The sequence below is a fragment of the Coenobita brevimanus genome, chromosome 55, assembly GCF_032717465.1.
Source record: "Coenobita brevimanus isolate Jiangsu-jjx chromosome 55, ASM3271746v2, whole genome shotgun sequence".
NCBI lineage: Eukaryota > Metazoa > Arthropoda > Malacostraca > Decapoda > Coenobitidae > Coenobita > Coenobita brevimanus.
Genome location: NC_137008.1, coordinates 31,518,496 through 31,545,054, shown reverse-complemented (window position 1 = coordinate 31,545,054; position 26,559 = coordinate 31,518,496). Strand labels below are relative to the sequence as shown.

The 26,559-nt window shown below is 44.5% G+C and overlaps 1 protein-coding gene across 1 annotated transcript in view; it reads right to left on the bottom strand.

Annotated features, from left to right (window-relative positions):
- Positions 1 to 26,559, bottom strand: part of LOC145401290 (cytochrome P450 2L1-like) — a 156,711-nt gene that overhangs the window by 18,600 nt on the left and 111,552 nt on the right. The window contains exon 10 of the mRNA XM_080273618.1: positions 25,821 to 25,965. Within this exon, the coding sequence (XP_080129744.1) occupies positions 25,821 to 25,965 (145 nt within the window). The remainder of the gene's footprint in view (positions 1 to 25,820; positions 25,966 to 26,559) is intronic.

Below are 26,559 nucleotides of genomic sequence, written 5' to 3'. Positions count from 1 at the left end.
GCGCCCCTCAGAGAGAGAGAGAGGCCTTGATAAGAAACAGAGCCTTGAGTGTTGCAGCCGCACGAGGCTTGCATGAGGAAGTGTTAGTGACAAATTTAACAGATGGGTGTGAGACTATGGTGTGGCATGAAAATGAAAAGTCAAGAGTAAAAGCAGTGGAGATGGGACTGCTGAGGAATGTATGTGGAGTACAGAGGGTGGATAGGATGCGAAATAATGTGATTCGTGAAAGGTGTGTCGTGAGGAAGTCGAAGGACACCAGAAACGAAAAGAGTGTCCTGAGATGGAATGGTCGTGTGGAAAGAATGATAAAAGAGTGGTGAAAAAGGTATACCTGAGCTAATTTGAAGGAGGGAGGAGGCGAGGTAGGCCAAGGAGAAGGTGGAGAGATATGGTGGATGAGTGTTTGAGGAAGAGGTAATGTGGTAAATGTTTTTGGCATATCCGGTAGAGCCAGGATTCCGGGGGCTTGAATGATGAGTGAATGGAAGTGTGGCCTATTTGGACTGGGCAAGTTTATGCTGTCTGGACATTGCTACTCCTCACCCTGCCCTTGGGTGGGAAAGGAGGTCCAGATGATGATGATGACGTGTATGTGTGTATATAATATATATATATATATATATATATAGGTGGGGGTGCTCACCATCCACTCACTCTATGTAGTGCTGCTCTCGGGTGTCTGCCCTCTCGTCCCCTCCATGCTTCTTTCCTTCCATCCTCTTCTGTCTTTCTTTCCTTTATTCTTTCCTCATCCTTCTGTCTACGGTGGTTTACACTCCCTCTTCTGCCTTTCTTTCCTTCATTCTTTCCTCTTCCTTATGCCTGTGGGTGACTCGACACTGAGTGACGAGCTAAATGGTTTCCTGTGCATCAGGAAAGCATTACTGCGCTGGTCGGTAACCATGCAACCAGATTTTGGCGCCTGGTAGTTTAGTGGGTAATTACAGCACCCCAATCGGATTGAGCCGGTGCAGGTTTATATCCAAGGGGTGGTTGGGGTTTATTGCTCACGTAATGCCACTCAGGGATGAGTGAGGCTAGTCACTCTCATCTTAAATATCAGAACCAACTTGTATAGCCCTAGGCTCCTACGCATCTGATGGGGCAACGTAAGATTGGATGATGGATGGATGAATATATATATATCTATCTATCTATATATATATATATATATATATATATATATATATATATATATATACCTATGCTGCTTCCCCCAAGGAAAGGGAGGTAGCCGAGACAGGACGACACACTCCCAATTAACTCATCCACTCAAACACCTTCATTCGAATCTTAGCGCCAGTGGGGAGAAGGGACAGATCCTCACCGCATCACACTGCACGAGGGTCAAATGCGCAGTGCAATCAGTGACATCTGCAGCAGGGCCTGACAGCAAAATCTGGTTTACCCCTGCCACATTATAATACAGTAGACTCATGCCCTTACCCACACCTGACCTGATTAGCTGATTAGACCAAAAGCGGGAGAATATCCCCTCAGGGCTGTCATTATTTATTCATTCACAATTTCTCTCCATTTATTTCTGTCATGCACAGCCACTCTTCCTTGCTCTACAGACATCCCTCTCGCATCCAATGCTCTCTTCACACTGTCCATCCATCCTATTCGTGGTCTCCCTCTCAGCCTTACACCTCTCAATCAGATCTAGTTATCTTTTTCACCAATTGCTCATTATCCGTTTACTCCATATGCCCAAACCATCGCAACACCCTCTGCTCAACTCGATCAGCCGTCTCCCGAACATCTCCAGTTCTCCTTTACACTTCATCATTTCTCACTCGATCGATATACGTCACTCCACACATACTCCTCAGACACCTCATCTCCATTACATTCAAACTTTTCCTCTCTGCTACACCCATATTCCATGTTTCAGCCCCATAAAATGCATCGGTACCACAACACCATCATACAGCCTTCTCTTTACATCCATTCTAAGCAAACGACATCTAAACACTTTTTTCATTCCTCGCAGCACCTTTCTTACTTCATTCATTCTTAACTTCACTTCTGCATCTATTCTTCCATCCACAGCAACATGTGGCCCTAAATACCTAAAACACTCTACCTCCTCAAGCAACTCATCATTCAAAACTGTATTCATCCTCCTATGATCTACTGACCTCGTACACTTCATCACTTTACTCTTAATCTCGTTTACTTTCAATTTTCTCCTTTCACACACCCCTCCAAACTCCTCTACCAACTCTCTCAATCTCTCCTCTGAATCAGCCACCAGTGCAGTATCACCTGCAAACAGTAGCTGCTTCAGATTCCACTCTCTACCATCAACATTCAACAGACTCAAACCTCCACCTGAAACTCTTGCATTCACTTCCCTTACAACACCATCCATATAAATATTAACCCCCTCAGACACAGTCACTCGATTCGCGTGACGTCGCCTTGTATTAGGTCTGACACAGTCACTTGAATCGCGTGGTTTAGGCACAAAAATTTTCTTCAGAAAAAAACTTATAGGCCGATTTGCGTGATTTTTGTGCGTGTCATAGGGTCGCCAAAGCTTTCTCGAGGTAAGTCATTGGCAACGCTGTGTCACTTCATCTCCCTCACCCCGGTCCCTCCAACCTCAGTCATTGTCAAGCAGCCAGGTGGTGAGAGTGACAGCTCGCGGTTCCCTTTAAATCCTCCATTATTTTCCCCCTCTTGCCCGAAGCAAAGGCCCCTATTGACTCAGTGTGATAATACATTGTATGTGAACATATAGTGACGTGATATTGTCGATGGAACATATATATATGTGCTGAAAAGGAATAATGGCGGGTAGGAATCGTTGGCCCTTGGAGAGAGAGGCATGGTCAGTGTAGCGGGGTTTTGCCACTCCGCCCCCCCGTAGGCCATATGGCGTGAGTTGAAGTACACAATAATGCAGGCAAGGCCTAAATATATAGTGTGTGAAAGTTACTGTGGATGGCATGGTGAAATTTATGGAGCCAGCAAGTGTTACGGATGGCGTCGGGGCAACCCGGAAGTCGGGAGGGGAGAATTGTAGCGGTGTTTTATGGCTTGAATTATTGTGATTCTGATCGTGTAAATGCGTATGAAATTGTATCAAATATACATAAAACATGCTGTAAATGCGTATGGAATTATATGAAATATACGTAAAACATGCTACGAGTTTCCGTGAACGAGTGTGGTGTGTGCCAAAAATAGCGTTGCCTCATACTCTCGTTGATAAAAATGACGGTATAATGCAGTCACGAGCGGAATATTTGCCGAGGTTGTGCTTGATGCATTGTTTTAGTAATGTATTTGTGTCTGATATCATGTGAAATGCACGTGAAATGTGCCGTATGTGCTCGTCAATGCATAAAAAGTTAGGGTTAGCAATAGTTTAGCAGCAGGTGTGAAGAGAGGTGAGCTAGGCCAGGTATTGACGGCTCTGAACGCCGGCGGTAATTGCACAGGTAATGTACGTCGATGTGACATGTAGTAATAACTTATGCTTATTACATAATGTAAGTGAAGTGTGCCGCGAGTGTTTGTGTAGTTGCGTATCCTTGATTAGCGAGAGTTCAGAGGAAGGTGAGCTGTCAAGGTATGGACGACTACGAACGCCGGAGGTAAAATTGCACAGGTAATGTACGTTGATGTGACCTTTAGTAATAACATGCTTATTATATAATTTACGTGGTGTGCCATGAGTGATATAGTACTCTCCCAGCAAGAATTCTGTTCAGGGTGTGAGAGAATGGGAATTCCCCAAGTGCAACATTGTAATTTTGACTACCAATTGTAGGATTATCACTTTGTCTCCCTGTGAAATGCATGTGAAATGTGGCGTATGTGCTAGTGAATGCATAAAAGTTAGGGTGTGTAACGCAGGTTAGCAATAGTTTAGCAGCAGGTGTGAAGGGGAAGGTATGGACGGCTACGAACACGTCATGTAATTGCACAGGTAATGTACGTTGATATGACATGTAGTAAAGGATTATCACTTTGTCTCCCTGTGAAATGCACGTGAAATGTGGCGTATGTGCTAGTGAATGCATAAAAGTTAGAGTGTGTAACGCAGCAAGATTTCTGTTCAGGGTGTGAGAGAATGTGGAAATATCTCCAGGTGCGACATTCTAAATTTGACCACCAATTTCAGGATTATCACTTCGTCTCGAGGGTCACCACCATCCCACCTGCTTCTCTCTCTCTCTCTCTCTCTTTGTATATATATATATATATATATATATATATATATATATATATATATATATATATGGCAGCGACTCACCACTTATCGGATTATGACTATTCCTACCTACCCAACTCCCACGTGGCTCTCTCTCTCTCTCTCTAATCAATTCCTGGAAGCGACTCACCAATTATCGGATAATGACTCTTCCTACCTACCCAACTCCCTTGTGTCTCTCTCCCTCTCTCTCTCTATTCCTGGAAGCGACCCACCAATTATCGGATTATGACCTTACCTACCCACATCTCACGTGTTTATCTCTCTCTCTCTCTCTCTCTCTCTCTCTCTCTCTCTCTATATATATATATATATATATATATATATATATATATATATATATATATATATATATATATATATATATATATATATATCCTAAAAAGTGACACTCAATGTACTATATAGCTTCCTTTACTATATACAGAATATATAAAACACAATTTCAAATAGCACATAGATGGGAAATTAGAGAGAGAGAGGCATGTTGTACGGTTGATTTGGCAGTATGTCTAAAGGTGATTCACCACGTGGGCCACAGCCTGAACGGACTTCTTGCCGGGAAATTACAATAGTGTACGTGCGTATCGTTGATTAGCGATAGTTGAGAGAGAGGTGAACTTGTCAAGGTTTTATGTACCGTACGTGAAGTGTGCACCGAGTGTTAGTGTAAGTGCGTATCCTTGATTAGCGATAGTTTAGAGGAACGTGTGTTTGGAAAGGTAAGGACACCAATGAATCACGGACGTGAGTGGACAGGTACTGTGCCTTGCAACGCTGGGCAACGACGGACGTCGGTGGACAGGTACTGTACCTTGCAACGCCGGGCAATCAAGGACGTCGGTGAACAGGTACTGTACCTTGCAACGCCGGGCAACGACGGACGTCAGTGGACAGGTACTGTTCCTTGCAACGCCGGGCAACGACGGACGTCGGTGGACAGGTACTGTACCTTGCAACGCCAGGCAGTCAAGGACGTCGTTGGACAAGGTACTGTACCTTGCAAAGACAATTCTTCACACATATATTTTCTGCATACAATGCTTGTGATATGTCCCACGAGTGTTCGTGGCAAATATTGTACCATGCGTTGGGTGAATTTTTGGGGAAGTTGAGAAAATATATATATATATATATATATATATATATATATATATATATATATATATATATATATATATATATATATATATATATATATATATATATATATATATATATATATATATATATATATATATATAGAGAGAGAGAGAGAGAGAGAGAGAGAGAGGCTAGAGAGAGAGAGAGAGAGAGAGAGAGAGAGAGAGAGAGAGAGAGAGAGAGAGAGAGAGAGAGAGGCTAGAGAGAGAGAGAGAGAGAGAGGCTAGAGAGAGAGAGAGAGAGAGAGAGAGAGAGAGAGAGAGAGAGGCTAGAGAGAGAGAGAGAGAGAGAGAGAGAGAGAGAGAGAGAGAGAGAGAGAGAGGCTAGAGAGAGAGAGAGAGAGAGAGAGAGAGAGAGAGAGAGGCTAGAGAGAGAGAGAGAGAGAGAGAGAGAGAGAGAGAGAGAGGCTAGAGAGAGAGAGAGAGAGAGAGAGAGAGAGAGAGAGAGAGAGAGAGAGAGAGAGAGAGAGAGAGAGAGAGAGAGAGAGAGAGAGAGAGAGAGAGAGAGAGAGAGAGAGAGAGAGAGAGAGAGAGAGGCTAGAGAGAGAGAGAGAGAGAGAGAGAGAGAGAGAGAGAGAGAGAGAGAGAGAGAGAGAGAGAGAGAGAGAGAGAGAGGCTAGAGAGAGAGAGAGAGAGAGAGAGAGGCTAGAGAGAGAGAGAGAGAGAGAGGCTAGAGAGAGAGAGAGGCTAGAGAGAGAGAGAGAGAGAGAGAGAGAGAGAGAGAGAGAGGCTAGAGAGAGAGAGAGAGAGAGAGAGAGAGAGAGAGAGAGAGAGGCTAGAGAGAGAGAGAGAGAGAGAGAGAGAGAGAGAGCTAGAGAGAGAGAGAGAGAGAGAGAGAGAGAGAGAGAGAGAGAGAGAGAGCTAGAGAGAGAGAGCTAGAGAGAGAGAGCTAGAGAGAGAGAGAGCTAGAGAGAGAGAGAGAGAGAGAGAGAGAGAGAGAGGCTAGAGAGAGAGAGAGAGAGAGAGAGAGAGAGAGAGAGAGAGAGAGAGAGAGGCTAGAGAGAGAGAGAGAGAGAGAGAGAGAGAGAGAGAGAGAGAGAGAGAGAGAGAGAGAGAGAGAGAGAGAGAGAGAGAGAGAGAGAGAGAGAGAGAGAGAGAGAGAGAGAGAGAGAGAGAGAGAGAGAGAGAGAGAGAGAGAGAGAGAGAGAGAGAGAGAGAGAGAGAGAGAGGCTAGAGAGAGAGAGAGAGAGAGAGAGAGAGAGAGGCTAGAGAGAGAGAGAGAGAGAGAGAGAGAGAGAGAGAGAGAGAGAGAGAGAGAGAGAGAGAGAGAGAGAGAGGCTAGAGAGAGAGAGAGAGAGAGAGAGAGAGAGGCTAGAGAGAGAGAGAGAGAGAGAGAGAGAGAGAGAGAGAGAGAGAGAGAGAGAGAGAGAGAGGCTAGAGAGAGAGAGAGAGAGAGAGAGAGAGAGAGAGAGGCTAGAGAGAGAGAGAGAGAGAGAGAGAGAGAGAGAGAGAGAGAGAGAGAGAGAGAGAGAGAGAGAGAGAGAGAGAGAGAGAGAGAGAGAGAGAGAGAGGCTAGAGAGAGAGAGAGAGAGAGAGAGAGAGAGAGAGAGAGAGAGAGGCTAGAGAGAGAGAGAGAGAGAGAGAGAGAGAGAGAGAGAGAGAGAGAGAGAGGCTAGAGAGAGAGAGGCTAGAGAGAGAGAGAGAGAGAGAGAGAGAGAGAGAGAGAGAGAGAGAGAGAGAGAGAGAGAGAGAGAGAGGCTAGAGAGAGAGAGAGAGAGAGAGAGAGAGAGAGAGAGAGAGAGAGAGAGAGAGAGGCTAGAGAGAGAGAGAGAGAGAGAGAGAGAGAGAGAGAGAGAGAGAGAGAGAGAGAGAGAGAGAGAGAGAGAGAGAGAGAGAGAGAGAGAGAGAGAGAGAGAGAGAGAGAGAGAGAGAGAGAGAGAGAGAGAGAGAGAGAGAGAGAGAGAGAGAGAGAGAGAGAGAGAGAGAGAGAGAGAGGCTAGAGAGAGAGAGAGAGAGAGAGAGAGAGAGAGAGAGAGAGAGAGAGAGAGAGAGAGAGAGAGAGAGAGAGAGAGAGAGAGAGAGAGAGAGAGAGAGAGAGAGAGAGAGAGAGAGAGAGAGAGAGAGAGAGAGAGAGAGAGAGAGAGAGAGAGAGAGAGAGAGAGAGAGAGAGAGAGAGAGAGAGAGAGAGAGAGAGAGAGAGAGAGAGAGAGAGAGGCGAGAGAGAGAGAGAGAGAGAGAGAGAGAGAGAGAGAGAGAGAGAGAGAGAGAGAGAGAGAGAGAGAGAGAGAGAGAGAGAGAGAGAGAGAGAGAGAGAGAGGCTAGATAGATAGAGAGAGAGAGAGAGAGGCTAGATAGATAGAGAGAGAGAGAGAGAGATAGAGAGAGAGAGAGAGAGAGAGAGAGAGAGAGAGAGAGAGAGAGAGAGAGGCTAGATAGATAGATAGATAGAGAGAGAGAGAGAGAGAGAGAGAGAGAGAGAGAGAGGCTAGAGAGAGAGAGAGAGAGAGGCTAGAGAGAGAGAGAGAGAGGGGGGGGAGTGTCATTCATGGGTGGGATGAAAGAGGAGAAGGCGGGCATAGGAAGTAAAAAAAATATATATCTATATAGTCTCTCTCTCTCTATCTATATATAGAATATATAGACCTCTCTCTCTCTCTCTCTCTCACTCTCTCTCTATATATATATGTAGGCCCATATATATATATATATATATATATATATATATGTTTGTATGTGTGTGTGTGTTTTGGAGTATATCGTAGTGGCTGGGAACCTTAGAAGGGAAAAATAATTATAGTAAAGAAGGAAAATATAGATATATATAGGCCTACATATATAGATATGTATGTATATCTATATATATATATATAGGCCTATTTTTTTATATACTTATATATATATATACATATATATATATATATATATATATATATATACATATATATATATATATATATATATAATATTTTCTTGGAGTATATCGTAGTTGTGGGTAACCTTCGGAGAAGGAGGGCCGAGAACATTGGGAAAAAAAAATATTATATATATATATATATATATATATATATATATATATATATATATATATATATATATATATATATATATATATATATATATATATATATATATATATATATATGTATATATATATATTTTTTTTGGGATGGCACACACACACGGACGACAATGAACAGTTATGAGAGCATGGAAAAACACCGAACAGGTATCATTCATGCGAAATGATCGTATATGGTGCAGCGATTGGTCCTATGGAAACATATAACATCACCTGTGTAGTGATGCTCATAGTGGAAGGTGTTGCGTGAGGGTGGATAATATCTCTTGTTTTACAGCACAGAACCTAAAGACATTGTACTTATTGTGAGGAAATACTGCCAAGGATCAACATCACAGCATGGAAAGAAAGGGACTCTCTTCCGAGGAGTGGCAGAAGGTTCTGTTTGAGGAGGAGATGACAAGTGAGGAGGATGAGGAGATAAGCGGTGCTTCAAGTGAGGAGGACTGGGTTGAGATCGAGGATCCCACCCCTGAGGCGTCTGGACCACCATGCCTGCCAAGACGGGAGCGGACACCAACACCACCGGTGTCCCAGGTTTCAACCCAGCCGTTGTCCCCACTTCAAGAAGAGGCATCGCCTCCTCTAGGACCTGTCGGACCAAAAGCGATCGCTGTCTCTCCACCTCTTGCCTCCAGTTACCGGCCTGACGTCCCCGGCAGGGCCGAGTTATGTGACACTGGCACCTGCACGTCGTGCAATTTCTGCACTGGAACTGGTGCAGGATGCGACTGTGTCATCCTCCCCTGGCCGGGCCCCAAGAGAAGACACCATCACGGACCCTGACGAGGAGAGAGTGTCATCGTCCTCGTCATCACCACCACCTTCACCGCCACGAAGACGCCGTGGTCCTCAGTGTGTCCATGGAGGCCGGAACCCCGACCCACTGCGACCCGTGCGAGAGGTGTTGACGCACGTGACCAGGGGTGGAGCAGTGGCCCATTCATGCCAGCAAATGGGCCCTTTACCGGATCCCCGGGGATGAAGGTGGATACGCCAAGAACTCCTCTGCAGTTTTTCCAGCTGTTCTTCACCAGGGAGTTGTTGGAGCACTTCACCCGCGAGACGAACAACTACGCAGCATTCTTGGGGACTGGTTTGGACTCATGGTTCATCTGCAGTGAAGAGATGATGGCCAAGTTCCTGGGGATCTACTTCCTTATGGGGATAGTTACAATGCCGACCATCAGGCATTACTGGTATCGGTCCCGGGTGCACAACTACCCCCTTTTTTCGCAAGTGATGAGTGGAAGGCGTTTTCGGGCCATCTTGAAACACTTCCACGCATTCAACTCGCTTGCCATCCCCAGGGACAATCAAGACCGGCTCATCAGGGTTCGCACGGTACTCGAGTACCTCCTTCAGCGGTTCCAGAACACCTACCAGCCCGAAGAACATCTCAGCCTGGATGAGGGATCATTGGCTTGGAAGGGGAGGCTCAGCTTCCGCGTCTACAACCCAATGAAGCCTGCCAAGTATGCCATCAAGTTTTACATCCTGGCTGAGGCTTGTTTGGGCTACATCTTCAACTTTGAGGTGTATACGGGGCAGAGGAAGACCTTGGAACAGACAGTATGGAGCCTCGCAGAGCCGCTGAGGGATCAGGGATACAAAGTGTACATGGACAATTATTACAACTCTGTATCCCTGTGCAAACTCCTCTTCAGTGCAGGAACCTACGTGTGTGGGACCCTACGCCTGGCTAGAGGAGCACCTAAGCAGCTGCAGGACATCGCAAGGAACAGGGATCTACCGGAATCGGGCATCACAGCGATGGACAAGGATAATGTGATGGTGCTGCTGTGGAAGGACAAGCGCATCGTCAACATGATCTCCACCTTCCACAGCGCAGACACCATCCCAAAGCGGGTTCGAGGGAAGACCAGGGCACGTGACGGGATGACCAGATACGTCCAGAAGACCGTGGACAAGCCCGTCGTGGTGGATGACTACAATCGCCATATGGGTGGGGTAGACCACTTTGACCAGATGGTCCAATATTACCCACTGCAACGCCGGACCGTCAAGTGGACCAAGAAGGTAACGTTCTACCCCATCCAGATGGCGATGTTTAACGCCTTCGCCCTGTACAAGAAGACCGTACGGAGGCAGGTCACTCTGCTGGAGTTCCTTGAAGAACTAATCGACAAGCTCCTCTTCTTCGACGAAGCAGAGTGGCCTCCGTCAGGGCACGTCATCCACCATGCCCCTGATCTTCCAGCCCAACGGCCAGGAGGACTCCCAGCACCTGATGCAGCACCACCACAGCTGCCAACACCACTGGCTCCTGCGCCACCAAGAGGGGACCAGGACCAGCGCGGAGCACCACCTGCAGGAGGAGTCCCAGCACAGGAGCCACCACCACCATCACTTCAGGAACCAGCACAGGTGGAGAGGGAGCCATCACCGCTTCCTGGTCCGTCGGGAGAACCCGCTGTCGCTGAGATGCGCGGGCCTGCAGCTGCACCTCCAGGACGACAGGACCAGGGACACCCAGGACTCCAGCCCAGCAGGCGACGTCGCTTTGTAGACCACAGACTGCGGCTGGACAACACACTGGGGCACCATCGGGAGAGGATCCCTAACAGGAGGAGGCTGCGGTGCACCCTGTGTTCCCTGGGCAAGATGAGGAGGGACACAAGTCACATGTGTCCTGTTTGTGATGTGCCACTTTGTTTAGGGGATTGCTTTGAACGGTTCCATACCGAGCAAAGTACTCCCTAGTGGAGTGTACACACACAGACACACACTCTCACACACACACACACACACACACACACACACACACACACACACCAACACACACACACTTACACACACACACACACACACACACACACACACACACACTCACACACACACTTACACACACACACACACACACACACACACACACACACACACACACACTCACACACACTAACACACACACTAACACACACAGTAACACACACACACTCACACACACACACACACACACACACACACACACACACACACACACACTAACATACTTACACACTCACACACACTCACACACACACTCACAGACACTCACACACACACTAACACATACACTCATACACTCACACATACACTCACACACACACTAACACACACACTCACACACACACTCACAGACACTCACACACACACTAACACATACACTCATACACTCACACATACACTCACACACACACTAACACACACACACACACTCACACTACATAACTCCTCATCTTCAAATACCTGGTCAAAGTGGATCAACACCCCTGGAGGAAGTGAGTTCTGCAAATTTGGTTGATATATATGATAATCTATTACCATTACCTCTCCAATTTTCAGAGAAATAACCATTTTCTCCAACAGATTACACTTATGAAAGAAAGTAAATCTCCACAGCAGTAACAATAGAAGTTATGTTTATGTGTAGTAGGTTATAACAATAGGAAAACATCCATGGAAGATGTAATAGTATGTACAGATAGGGGAAAAAAAAATTGGTAGCATAGTCTTCTGGCAAGTGTGCAAGGAAATTACAGTGTGTATAAAAGTTGGTAGCGATCGGAAGAGTAACCTCACTTTGTCGGCCAATTACTCGAAAACTATTAGACTTTTCGATTTCCTGTTACAACCATCATCAATACCACAAAAATAAACGTATGATCAATACCAAAATGTAAGCGTTATATTACGTGTTGTGCGAGAAAAGGCGGTGGAAATGAGTGTCTCTTCCCGGCTGTTACCATTGAAAAATGCTCGTAGTAATACTCTCTGTTTCTCTGCCAATTACTCGGAAACTATTGGACGCATCGATTTCACGTTTGAACCATGATGAAGAGCAGGAAATTCTACATATGTACAATACATAACTATGTAATATTTCTGATAAGAATTCGTTGTTACGTAGACAGGAACATTGCGTACGCCTTGCCCGCATCACGAAAGTCAATCACGCACGGAGTGCCTAGTACTTTTTTTCGATTTACTCGAGAACTATGAGGCGTATGGGATTTGTACTTCAGATGGGGAAAGCTGGATAATTGGGGCATATTACTATGTAATAAAAACATAAGGTGCCTGGGAAAACTTTGCTCTCAGAGGTCAGTGAAATTTTTCCAAAAATGGCTTTCAGTTTTTGGCCATTTTCTCGAAAAGTATACATCGTATCTCAACCGGATTGGTTTCGTTAGAAAGCTGATGAAATTCTCTATAAAAACTTTTTAGATCATTTTCCTGTATGATGGAAAACATTCAAACGGCGATGTTGGGAAGTGAAAACAGTTTACTCGACCATGCTTCCAGGGCTAATAACTTTTTCTGCTGGTGTTTTCCTGTGTTTTGGTCATGTTTATCAGATAGAACAAACATCGATGCATACCTGGAGATAGGTTTCATGGGAATACATGGATTTTTGGGAGGTGAAAATAAGGCAAGAATGTGTTTCATTCGCTCAAATTTGCCGCGCGCGCGCTCCCCGGCCGGGCGGCTTCGTAATGAAAAATCATGAGCCAGAAAACTTACTGAAACTTACCGTGCAGGAAAGGGTTAAACAACTAAGGCGACATCACACATCCCTGCCGCAGCCCCAATCTCACGGGAAACCAATCACTCACAGTATTTCCCACTCTCACACATGCTGTACTATTCACATAAAAACTTTTCACCCCTTTTTGTGACCTACCATCAAGTCCATACAATCTTGACCCACTGTGTGCCAGCCATTTTTAGCCCTCTGGGTTACCCCAGGGCTGGCCATTTTTCGACCTTTTTTGGGGGGGCTAAAATGATAGATTTTGATGTGGAAACAATGAATTTTGCCAATAAAATGTTCACCAAGGCTCAGAAATGAGTTATATTTAGTCCTGCATACTCGTGTACAGGTATAGCCGCTCTCTCTTGCTCACCATGTACGTGAGAGAAAGCCGTTTTCTGTGTAAGGTATACTCAGGTATTTATGCTGCGAAGGTATAGCAATGTTCAGTACAATTTTCTGATCACTTATTACTTAAGCATCTATCACAATTTACGTGTCTTTCTCACTGTGAATGCATTATCTTACACTTACTTGAAGATAGGTACAACCTGACTTCATTACATACAGTCCTGGCACTTACAAGAAGGTATTTACAACTTGACTTCACTATATAGTCCTTACACTTACAAGAAAATATTTACAATTTACACTGACATGCAATTGTTTACAAAATGCCTTCACTATGTACAGCACTGGGTTCGGCACACAGGCAGAGTGAGGCAGAGCGAGCGTAAGGGGGGGAGGGAATGAGTGAATGGCCTTGACAGCCTGGGGGATGGTAGAGGAAGAGTTACCTTGCATGCCTGCCAATTTTACACGCGAATCTTGAAAAATGCGGTCACAGTGAAGTTTTTTATTTTAGACCATTATAAAATGGCACTGGCACTGGCTGCAGCATTATGTTAGACCGTTTTAAAACGACAGTGGCACGCGGCGGGTTAAAACAGTCCACAAAGCCTCCCTATCAGTTCTATCATACACTTTCTCTAAATCCATGAAAGCCCAAAACACATCCTTGCCTTTCACTAAATACTTTTCACACACTTGTCTCACAGCAAACACCTGATCCACGCATCCCATCCCTCTCCTAAAGCCACACTGCTCATCACCAATCACTCCCTCTGTACCCTTTCTAACTCTCTTGATTAACACTCTACCATACACCTTACCTGCAACATGCAACAGACTTATACCCCTAAATCTAGTACATTCGTACCTATCATCCTTGCCTTTATACAACGGGACCACTCAAGCACTTGCCCAGTCAACTGGCACCACACCTTTCACAAAGCACACATTCAATAATCTTACTAACCAGTCAACAATAATCACTCCACCACCCTTCCATACCTGCAGCTTTCCCTGTTTTCATCTCCTTTACCGCCTTCTCCACTTCCTCTCTCGTGATCAAAGAATCATTCAACTCTCCCAACACATTTATTCCTTGCACCCTTCCATCCTCCACAATCTCAGCCACCCTCTCCTCCTCTACATTTAACAGTCTTTCAAAATACTCTGCCCATCTCTTCCTTACTGCATCCATCACAGTTAACATCCTTCCATCCTCTGCTTTTACTCGCTCTTCCTTCCCAAACTCTCTCTTTTGCACCCTTTTCACCTCCTTCCAACACATTTTCTTATTCTGTTGAAAATTCTCAGGCAACTGCCTACCCCACCTCTCATCTGCTGCCACTTTTGCATCATGCACAGCCCTTCTCGCCCTATTCCTCTTTTCTTTATACCTCTCATATGACACCTCATCCTTCCTCTGCAGCCACACTTCATATGCACGTCTCTTCTCAGCCACAGCCATACTTCCTCGCACCACCATTCTCTTTCTTTTCTTACACCACCACCCACACGTCTCACACCACACACCTCTTCTGCTTGCCCCACCACAGCACTCTTAACCCCTACACCGCAGGGATGTTTTTGAGCTCCTTGCTGTCCCACGGGGATATTCGCACTCCGACTGACTTTTTAAAAATATTTACCAAAAATCAGTTATTAGCCCTAGAATATTATAATGAAATATGCATATGGCACATACCTTCAGCTTTCTCCTGGGATGTTTGTTGAGCCTTCGTCGACAACCGTAGGACTTGTGGAGACTTCTGAAGTTGGGTAACTAAGTCTCCACTTTACACTTCCTGACATCCTGTAATATGATTACCACAGCCTGATATTATCACTAGAATCCATACTCCAAAAAAAAAAAAAACCCACTGTGAAAGCAATGTAAATTACGAGCACGTACAAGCTTCCAACCCGTCCTCGTTCCCTGCTGGTAATCTGTCATTTATTATTCATAAAAACACTCACACTTTATACTCCTATTACTTTATAATACTTATATATATTTGCAGTATTTATCCATAAGTTTCCTTCAGTAATAGTACTTTATTGTCACAGTAGGCATTCACTTTCTCTTTCAGTAAAATACGTAGAGAGCCAAGGTTTCACTTTCATTGTCATACCTTCAAGTATTTGTACAATTCTTATATTACTAATTATTTACATTTCTATTTATATTTTCTATTCTATTTTACTTACACTATGTTATGCACTGTAACCTGCAGTAACTTATAAAACTATATTATACTGTTCAATCATATTTCCATCCATTGCTTTCACTTGCTATTTACACATTATATACATTTTCCACTTACACTTTTAGAACTGCTTCAGGCTGTGGTAATCAAAGAAGCAGGCTACGCAGAGGGGAACCTGGCACTCAGCGCACTGCCAAGAAGTGTGTTTATGCTCAGGTGTGCATCTGGTGGTATGTGCACACACCTGGCACCTGCGGATCGCAGCCTTCCTCTTTGTTGTGGCAGGCATTTGCACCAGTCTGTGCCGATCCATGTACACCCTCTGCTCAAGTCTGTCGGGAAGTCTCACAGCATGGTGCCTTGGAGTTGCTGCTGTCACCCTACCATATCTCTCAAGCAGCTGCTGAACACAAGTCCTGGCGAACAACCTCAGGGAGAAGGACTTGGGTGGCTTTACCTTCATCTTGTACAGGATGAAGGCGTTCAGCATCATGTCAATGAGATGCAGAAAAACTTTCCTGTACCACCTAGTATTCTTCCTGAGGCAGTCGATCTCTCCAATCATCATGTCGGACTTGTCCACCAGCCGCATGTTGATATTATAGTCGATGACAGCATCAGGTTTCCTCACAGGCTTGCCTGTCCTACGGTCGACCTTCCCACTATCTTTCATTTCCCCCTTGTGTACGGTGATGAGCATGTGCACGACCCTCTTGTCATGCCACCATATTGCCAGCATCTTCTCAGACTTGCATAGGTGCACGATTCCTTGCTGCGAGTTTCCTGCCTCTGGGAATTTGGAGAAATTGGTACGATTGCTTTTCACAGTGCCGCAGGAGCCGATGCCGTGCTCTGAAAGGTATTTAGCAAGTTTCGGTGCTGTATAGTAGTTGTCAGTATTCAGCACATGATTCCCACCAAAATACCTTTCAAGCAGCACTTTCACTAAACAGCCTGAGAAGCCAAGAGGATGTGTTTTGTCCAGATCGACAGTGCTGGCTGAACAGATGACGAAGTCAAGGATGTACCCCATCTTACAGTTGCACAGTACAAAGAACTTGATTCCAAAGCAATGATGTTTGCTTGAAATGTACTGTACAAACCTAAGACGTCCTCTGAACAAAACCAAGGATTCGTCTATGACAACTTTCTGAAAGGGGTCGAAGAATGACATAAATTTATCCTTCATTCTGCTCAGAATCTCCCGGATCTTCCAGAGTGGGTCAATCTGGGAAGGTACATCATTGTTGGCGAAGTGCAGGTTTCCCATGATGTTCCGGAAGTGATCTCTGCCCATGTACTTATTGAAGGAGGGTGAGGGTAGTAAGGGGTCCATTGATCAGTATTCTTCCAACTCATGCTTCTTTGAATGTGGCATGAGAAGCATGAGCGAAAAGAACACATACAGCTCCTGCACTCCCAGCATGGTCCACTATTGCATCTTCGCTGCACCTGCACCACTTGCAGCACGTTGTGACTTGTACTTGTTTGTCTTATCTCATATGTGCTGCATGACTTCGTCATCGGGGAAGGCCAAAAGGAAGTCCACACACTCAGCATCCTCGTCAAAAGTGAAGGCAGGCTGTATCCCTGAGGAACTCTCATCAAAATGGAGTTGTTCGGGGACGAAATCGGAACCTTCCGTCCACACGAAGGCGTCCAGGGTTCCCTGTCGTGGTGGTGTAGGGTGGGTGAGGGTGGAGGGTGGCTGTGAGGCAGACTGGGCTGTTTCAAGGTCACTCTCACTGACCCTAGGTTGCTGTATAGGACTAGCAGCCCTTACTCTAGTTGCTACTCTACTTTTACGAGTCAGGGATTTACCTCTTCCCCTACGGCCTGCCTTCACTGTAGGTGCTGGTGGAGACTCCGACGACGAGGTCTCAGGAGAAAATACCGTTGAAGAGGAAAAAAAAATTAGTGAAGTGGGGCTGGGAGAGCAGGGAGGCGATTTACCTCGGGACTCATGGCGGGCTGGGTCATGTGGGGCCATTGTTCCTGGGCTAACCTGATTCCTCTTCACTCCCTTCCCAAATTCCTTCCCTTGCTGCACTAAGGGCTCCTTTCCCTTGGAGCTAGGGATAACCTGGGACACTGAAGCACTTGTACTTGTTGTTTCTGTCATGATTTCCTCCCCAGGCTCATCACACGATTCACCCAAAGGATCAAAGTCACTATCCATCATTATCATAGTTAATTCTGCCAGTTCACATTCCACTTCTGAGTCACTTAGTCCTTTACTGCTTCCCACACAAGTTTTTCTAGGGGTAGAGGTCACAGGGCCCTTTGCAATGGGCACAGAAGCGGCGGAAATGGTGGGGCGCGAGTGCGACATGGTTTCACCTCAGAGGACGACAAGGAACTTAATGACGTGGCATATATGGGCTGCCAAGGGTTGACAATGTCAGTAGGGTGACAGCTGCTAATATATATGCTATGAAATGATTGGTAGGAAATCTCGACAATACATAAAAAAATTAGGTAGTTCCACTTGAATGTAAATATCACTTAGGCTTCTCCCTTCCTTTCTTATATGTATTTTTATTACGAGAATAGATTATACGGCATATTTCAAGGGGAAATTACCTGGGAAATTAGCGAACGAGTGCATGTGAGGTGTTGTCAGGTGATAATTAGCCAATTCCAGGTGTATCCCTTATTTCTTTTTTGTGTATATTATTTTGTATAAGAATAGGGCATAGGGCTTATTTCAATGGTTGAAATCAGTGGAAAATTCCAGGAAGATTGGCTGGGCAGGCGAGAGGAGAGGGTAATGGAGGGGAGGTAGGGAGGGGAATCTAGAACGGGGAAAAATGGCTAAATTGTCAACAACGGATGGGAGTACAGATGACATTAGGAGTGCTGACTATTGCTGGACACTAGGAGTACTGATAGATGATACAAGCCACCATTTGAAAGCCTGGGAGAATTCAAAATAACACAGAATCACAAAAGTGATGCCCCACGGTATGATCCATTGTGCCCGAGCATCATGAAAGTGACGCCCCGTGGTTAAGGGGTTAAACAACTGCCATTCCTCCTCCACACTGCCATTTTCCCGATCTTTCAAAGAGTTCCACTCATCTTTCAATTTCTCCTGATACTCTATCATTTTCTCTCTTTTATCCAACTCACTTTCAAAACCTCCCTGCCACACCTAACTCTCCTAGTTCTCACCCATCTCTTACCTACTCTTAACTTTCCCTCCACCAGGTAGTGGTCAGACATATCTCCACCCTCCCCTCTCAGAACTCTCACATCCAACAATCTTCCTATTACATTCCTGGACACAACCACATAGTCAATCAATGCTCTATCAACAACCCTTCCACCCCCCTGTCACCCATGTACACTTATAAATATCTTTCTTCTCAAACAGGGTATTTCCAATCACCATCTCTTGCTCAACGCACATCCCTATCATTCGTTCCCCATTTTCATTTCTTCCAGGAACACCATGCACACGAACTACACCTCCAACTGCAACATTTCCCACTCTAGCATTCAGATCTCCCATCATTACCACATTCACATTCGCTCCAAAACTCTGCAGACACTCATCATCATCATTCTAGAAAGACTCCCTCTCTTCTTCATCCCTTTCACTACCAGGCCATTATGCACTCACAAACACCCACACCTCACATTCAAATTTCGCTTTCACCCACATCAGTCTCGATGACACCTCCTTTCATTCAGTCACACACTGCTGTACTTCCGGACTCACTAACAAGGCCACACCTTCTCTTACCCTTCCTCTATCAACACCTGACAATCTTCCATTCACACTTTCAAACAGAAACTCACCCTTCCCTTTCATCTTCATTTCACACAAAGCTAACACATCCAACATTCATCTCACAAACATTCTCCCAATCTCCTCCCTTTTAGCCTCAATCGTACTACATCCACGCACATTTATAGACCTAATCTTCAGGGTACAGGGATAACTCAGTTCCCCATTCCTTTCTCTGGCCTGTCTCTTTTTAGGAACTAAAAAAAAAAACAAAAAACAGGGGAGGGGGTCCCTAGTCCCCTCACCCCGCCCCTTTTCGTCGCTTTTTACGACACGCTGGGAATACAGTGGCAGTATTCTTCCTAACACAACCTGGCTGCAGAGTAGTAATACCACCCCATAGTGTGGCCAGATTGTGTCCCCCCCGCCATATTAAGCTTCCATATAGCTTAAAATGAACATTAATCAACACTTTACAAATATTGAAACACCATGGAAATATCAACTTACGACCATCACAGCAGTGAAATTCTACCTATAAATGACCAAATTATACACCCATAAAACTGTCCACGACCTACTGTAAATCACATGCTTAATTAGGCCTAGATATTGAAATAAAAAGTTCTCTTGTGAAATGATATGATATTACTAAAGGATGCTCTTTACCTTCCAAATCATGAGTAGAACCAAAATACCACAATAATATCTTAACCTAATTAGAACTATTCAAAGAAGTCATTCAAGTGTCCAGAATCTTAAAAATTAATTACACGAGAGGTAATTTTTAGACTCAAAGAGCAGCTTCCAGAAACAAAGATGCAACCAACTGTGACTTGTCAGGATATGTAACTCTTGTGTATACAATTTTACATGAGTCAGGCAAAGAGTACATTAATGCACATTGGTCAACCTGATTCCTGAGTATGTGCGTTAAAACAATCACGTCCTATGCAATTGCAGAATATTGTACCTGACAAATTGGCTGCCCTGCAACCACAGCAGACTGTCCGACAGCTGCACTGCATTAGCTTTATCGGGCATATGACTAGATATGAGCACTTAAATGGGCGCCAAAATGGTGCCCTGGAGCCGCCTGGTGTGTGCATGCCATAACGTCAAGCACTCCCAGCCAATCAGCGAGTTTCAGGCTACATTGCAGACCATGACGTCACAGCATTCTCCGCTCCAGGATTGGCCCAGAGCACCGCAAACATGAGTTTTCTCTCAGATCTCACAAAGTGTGGATGTTTGCCCCTAGTTGTTCCAACCTCCACAAGCCTACCTCTCTTCATAATGTCGGTAAGTTGTTGAAATGTCTACATGATACTGTTGAATAGTTGTACTAAACACTAATGTAAGTGAAATTTACGTGCAAGTTGTCGAAAATGGTGTACCTGATGTGCAACAATAGTGATGCTCAAATATAGACATACGCCCATCTCATGGGCGACCAGCATTACGGCCGAATGCCATAAAACTAGTGTTAGTGAAGAAGGCCCTATAAATAGACATATGCCCGATCACGGTATAAGCATTATTTGTGGTAGTTGTCTATATGCCAGAGCCCACCACGACCCAGAGACTCCAGGGCCAAGTGAAGTGCCCCGGCCCCCAAGAGGAAGTGTGTCAGGCCTCAAAGTCAGGTGGTGGATGCACTATCATCTGAGGATGAGGACGAGGACAAGGAAGAAGAGGAGGGAGTCAGCGGTCCACGAGGGTCCAAGGGGCACCTAACAGACCTACAACCTGGAAGAAAGTGGATATCACCTATCCAACCCTGCCTACCTTTGAACTCCCTGCTCCTCTCTACAGTATATAAAGACTCCACGACACTACTTCTTCACCTTCTCCAACACCTAGATGATCAAGCACATCACATACCAGACCAACCTGCAGATTGCAGGGAACCTGAGGCAATACATCGAGAACAAGTCAGACAAATGGGGGTTCAAGCCCTTCTCCAGAGCCTCAGAGGATGGGTTTGCCCATGATATGGTGTTTTACCAAGGCACGACGACCCTGCAGAGCCACAGTGTCCCCCTGACACCAGAACAAGAAGCCCTCAGAATAATCAGCCAGCTAGTTTCTGTCCTGACCAGCACCATGACCACATCCTCAACTACTGCCATCTTTGCAGACTTCTTTACCAGTTTAGTGCTTGTGAAGTATCTGCAGGGGAAGAACTGCAGGTACACAGGAACTGCGAGGAACAACAGGGTTGGCAAGCATCCACTGAAGTTAGTGACGGAAATGGAGAAAAAGAGTGTCCCTCGTGGTGCAAACGACTACGACACAAGTGACGATGGTATCCTTGCCCTGTGGTGGAAGGACAATAAGTTTGTTACCATGCTGTCAATTGACCTGGGGGTGGAGCCAATGACCACATGCCAGAGGTACTGCAATGAGGCAAAGAAGGAGGATTTTCCCTGCCCAAATGTAGTGAAGAGCTACGATGCCAACATGGGGGGAACAGACAGGAGTGACATGTTGATCCACCTGTACACAACCCCAATGATGTAGAAAAAGTGGTACATGAGGCTGTTTGCCTACATTGTTGACCTCTGCATCACCAGTGCTTGGGTGTTGTACCGCCGGGACTGCAAGGCACCAAATGAAAATGGGATGTCACTGAATGACTTCCTGGTTGAAGTGTTTTATTCAGCCTGCTGCAAGAGGCCCTCAGTACTTTGGTCCCTGAGAAGCTCAGTGGCATTCCCAGGCCCCAGCAACAGTGTGGACCTCCCCCCAGCCATTCGGGGACACTGCAGCCACCAACCAGATGCTTCACTGTGCTTTGACAACACACTGTTTCACGTCTTCATCTATGTTACACGACAGACCTGCAAGTTCTGCAGTAAAAAGGGGAACATCATATACTCCAACTTCCTCTGCAGGGTGTGTAAGGTGCACTCGTGTCTCAATGTGGAAAGAAACTGCTTCCTGCAGTACCATGAGACTGTTGACTAAAGTGTAAATACAAGAAAAAGCCAGTTTTTGCTAGTTTTAGCGGCAAATAAAGTTTCATAAAAATAGCCATATTTATTTTTTCAAGTACTGTTTTTTACAACACTGTATTTTTATAATATAAGAACATTGTGCAGTCATTCTGTGCCTTTATTTATCCAGTATTATAATTTTTACCTTGTAATTTTTGATCGTAGACCGGTGAGGGACCATATATGAGCACTTCATTAACTGTGACTTACACTGTAAATATAATTTTTTTTTTTTGTGTAAAAGTAACAGAAGTAAAAAAGCCATAGAAATGGATGAGTTAACACGGTCTAGGATAAAAAAAAAACGAATTTCCAATTATATCGATGGGTGTTTGGTACAGGGTTTACATTGTCTGTTTGCAGAGAGACATTTGGAGGCACTGTTACAGGATCTGAGGACTTCCTTGCATTATCCTTTATCCTTTCAAAATTTTCAACGCCCGTGTATGGGGGATGTAGGTCCTTCACTGATTTCCAAATACATGCTTGGTAGTGGGCACGCATGACAGTCTCTGCAAAGGATTCATTTGTAGGTGGAACAGAGTTAAAATCTGGTGTCGATGACCAGAGAGTCACACAAGCCAGTGACATGCTGTCACAGTGTGGAACTCCACAACACTCAACCATGAATTTCGTGACATGTATCATCACATTTGACATTGGTGCATGAGTGTTACCAAGAAATGACAATGAAAACCCAGGACGCAGTGCCTTTAACACAGCACCTGTCTCAATAGCATAACTAGAAGCCACAGTGTCGTATCCAAACAATACATGAGCTGCAAGCAAATTCTCTATTATTGCTTCATGCCTGTCAACTGTCTTCTTTATGTAAATTACAGCTCTGTCTTTGATTGGTGATTCCATGATTATCGTTATAGTGATATTTTCAGTGAAGTAGTAACACAACAGGAGGACAAAAACATGTGTCATTTGAAATTACAACAATTCCTTGTGGAGAGTCCTGAAGAATGAGAAAAAGTTATTGTATGATGGTACCATCAGCCTCTTCATGGGTAGTATTCACGTCATGTCTATGTAACACCACACCACCATTATAGATCTCAATGGGAGTTGTCTTTTGACCTGTTTTACTATTATGTAGTTTTGAAGGCTCTTCTGGTGGAATTCAGAATCACTGCTCAGTTCCAAGCATATGAAATCTATGAGTTGGACTTCGTTCCCTGCAACACCCAGAACCATCTTCTGTGGTGGTAATGCTGTACCCAGACCCAGTTTATGAACTCTGCTTGTCCTAGATGACCTGGATGTGGCTTTGGTGCTGTAGTCATAATATCGATCAAATACCAGGTACACAGCTTTGTGATGAGAATTCTGAATTCTGAATGTAGTTTCTAACTGTTCCAACAGCTGGCCAGGGGAACACCCAAAGTATAGCGGAGCCATCAATGACAACACCGTCAACACTGCCTGTTATCCTGGCAGGTACTTCAACTTGCAACTGCTATATCAGAGTAGCTTTCACCTTGGTGATGCACATGTCCCTTGTGTCTGCGAACACAGATGATGGCACAGGTACCAATTCATGTGCTACAACATTGGGAATGTCTGCGTCACGAAAACTTGCCTGTAGTTCTATTAAACGTAAATGAGTGAAGTGTCAAATACTTTAAGTTCACCAGTTTTCACATGTCTTTGTGATAGCCATAGTTGTGACTCTTTTTTAGATAGTGTTATAGAACCCATCAGGCCACTCACTTTCAGACTCCTGCATTTGCTGTGTGCCAGTTGCCAATGAATTGTGTTCTTTCACCAGGTTCACCAAACGCTTGCATTTCATTTCTCTTTTGGTGTCTTTATGTGTGCGTGCTTGACGTATATGAGGAAACACATGACTTGTGGCACAGTATTGTAAAGTTCTCGTCTCTGACCATATTATCTGCAAGGTGATCTGCTTTCCCATCACAAAAATTTTACTAAACCTGAGAATATTGCTAATTCTATTGGAACCACATTCAATCAGTCAGTCTTGTTTATCACAGCAGTTGTATTAAAATGCAAAATAACAGAAGCGTTCAGTCATTTTTGATCCCTGCAATATAAAGCATTCACCCTGCACCACATACTACATACTACTCTTAAATCCACCACCATGCACTGCACTGCTTTTCTACCTGAAAGTTAAATTCAATTTGTTTGCTACTGATGGAGTAATCAAACATGATATTATTAGACAATCACATTCATATACTGCTTGCACCTTTTCCTTCTCTGTGCAGCAATTACTATGACCATGAAAGCATTTTACAATACTGTCACCACCAGTCATTAACCGTCATTATATAAGATGCCTGAAAAAAAAAACAAGTGTTAGCAACACAAGAATACGTTAAATAAATAGGAATAATCAGTACAGCAGAAGGAAACATGCAAAAACGCAATGATCCTGTGTAGTGAAACCATTCTTTCTCCATTTCATTTACTAACTTGATTTAGGTGACTGATAAAAAAGGCATTCCTATAAATAAAATATATTCATTGTCAAGTTATTCGTGAAAATAATGGAGACTGTATCACTGCTGTTCATTTTGTTAGGTTTTTCAAGCATCGCTTCAGCACATTTCGTAATTGGCGGCCTTATTGGACGCCATCTTAAATTACTCAAAATGTTCAACGGTGAGAGGAGGGCACCCGGCAGATTCCTAACCTACGCATTCTTGGCTTTCAACTGACACCAAGAACATATACGGCATTTGAAGGTAACCCCTAAAATTTTGATTTGGCTGCCGAACTAATGGGGGAAGGGATGCAGGCGCCCATCGGTTGATGGAAGGGAGGCACTGATTGGTGGGGTTGGTGGGGTAGATGACGGGCTGTGAACTGACTGGCAATTCCCACTTCCCACCTACAAATCATCCATACGTATCACTGTATTGGCTAGTTCGACCGCCAGAGCATAGGCCCGCTTGAAGTTTGTATTCATAATTGATCTTAATTGGATCTGTTGATAAACAAACCTTCACTGCAGTGAATCATTGCTGAGGTAACTGTTTGGTAGTATTTTTTCACATTAACACTCACTCTAATTCGGCTGTGAAGTGATTGATGGCTGCATAAATTTCAAGTAGGGGGAAAATGGCTAATTCATTGTTTAATCTGAAAAAAAGCCTATGAATACAGCCCTCAGTCTATGGGGCTAGGATTAACTCAGACGCCACATAACACCAACGCAGCATTATAGAAATGAGACTTGTCCTTACCATAATGACACTACACAGCATTTGAAGCTGCGAACTAATTAAGTAGACACTGATGGAGATAATGTTATAACTATATCGGTTTTGACCGCAGTGGTCCATTGACCGAGCAACAATTGATATATCACAACCAGATCATTACTCTTTCTCACACACACACACACACACACACACACACACACACACACACACACACACACACACACACACACACACACACACACACACACACACACACACACACACACACAATGCTAGGGTTTACTTTTTGGTAACCGTCTTCATCCAGCCATCGCTCCGGCAATAATTTGTCAACAAAGATACAAAGACAAAAACAGAAAGGAATAAGTAAATCAATATCCGGTTTTTATCACCACCTCAGTACTCACCCACACTAAATGGTAGGAATCCTTCTTTCTTGGGAGCGAAACGACCGTCTTGATCCAGCCAGCGCTCAGGCATGAACCGGTCAGGGTCACTCCAGTAGCGGGGGTCGTGGTGAATGGAGGCGGCCATACAGTACATTATGCTGCCCTGGAGGAAGACACATCTTCTATTTCAATTTTGTTACTGGCAGATATTTTTTTTTAAGCCTAGAGAAAGATTTTTCTAAATGGAAGAGATAGGTAAACCCTGCATTAATTTCTTCGCTACTAAAAGGTCAGTGGAAGCAGGCTCACTGTGTATTCCTCTGCCCTGAAGGAACAACTTCGTACTAAACACTTTCACATTTTTTATGGACCCATTAATCACTTCGGTACAGTGATGCATGTATCAGTTTATTCTTCTTAGCTCCAGATGATTTTATTATAAACAGGAAAGGACTCCTCTATAACAATGTGGATTATCAGTGAAACGTCTATCCTAAAGTAAATAAATACCTGGTAATACAAAGACCGCAGAAAAGAAAGTAACTTTACTGTCGCTGCACCATTAAAATTTGATTCAGGTCAGGCAAGAAATAATCAGTCTCTCCAGAGTCAGGATCCTGGCGAACGAAGGCCAAAAAAATATGCATCGCGTTTCTCTGAAGGACTGCTTACTTAATCACTGTAATCATCCTTGCTGTGAAGGGGTAGAATCATCATCATGACGAACCTACAAATATTTCATCCTGTATCAGTGGGA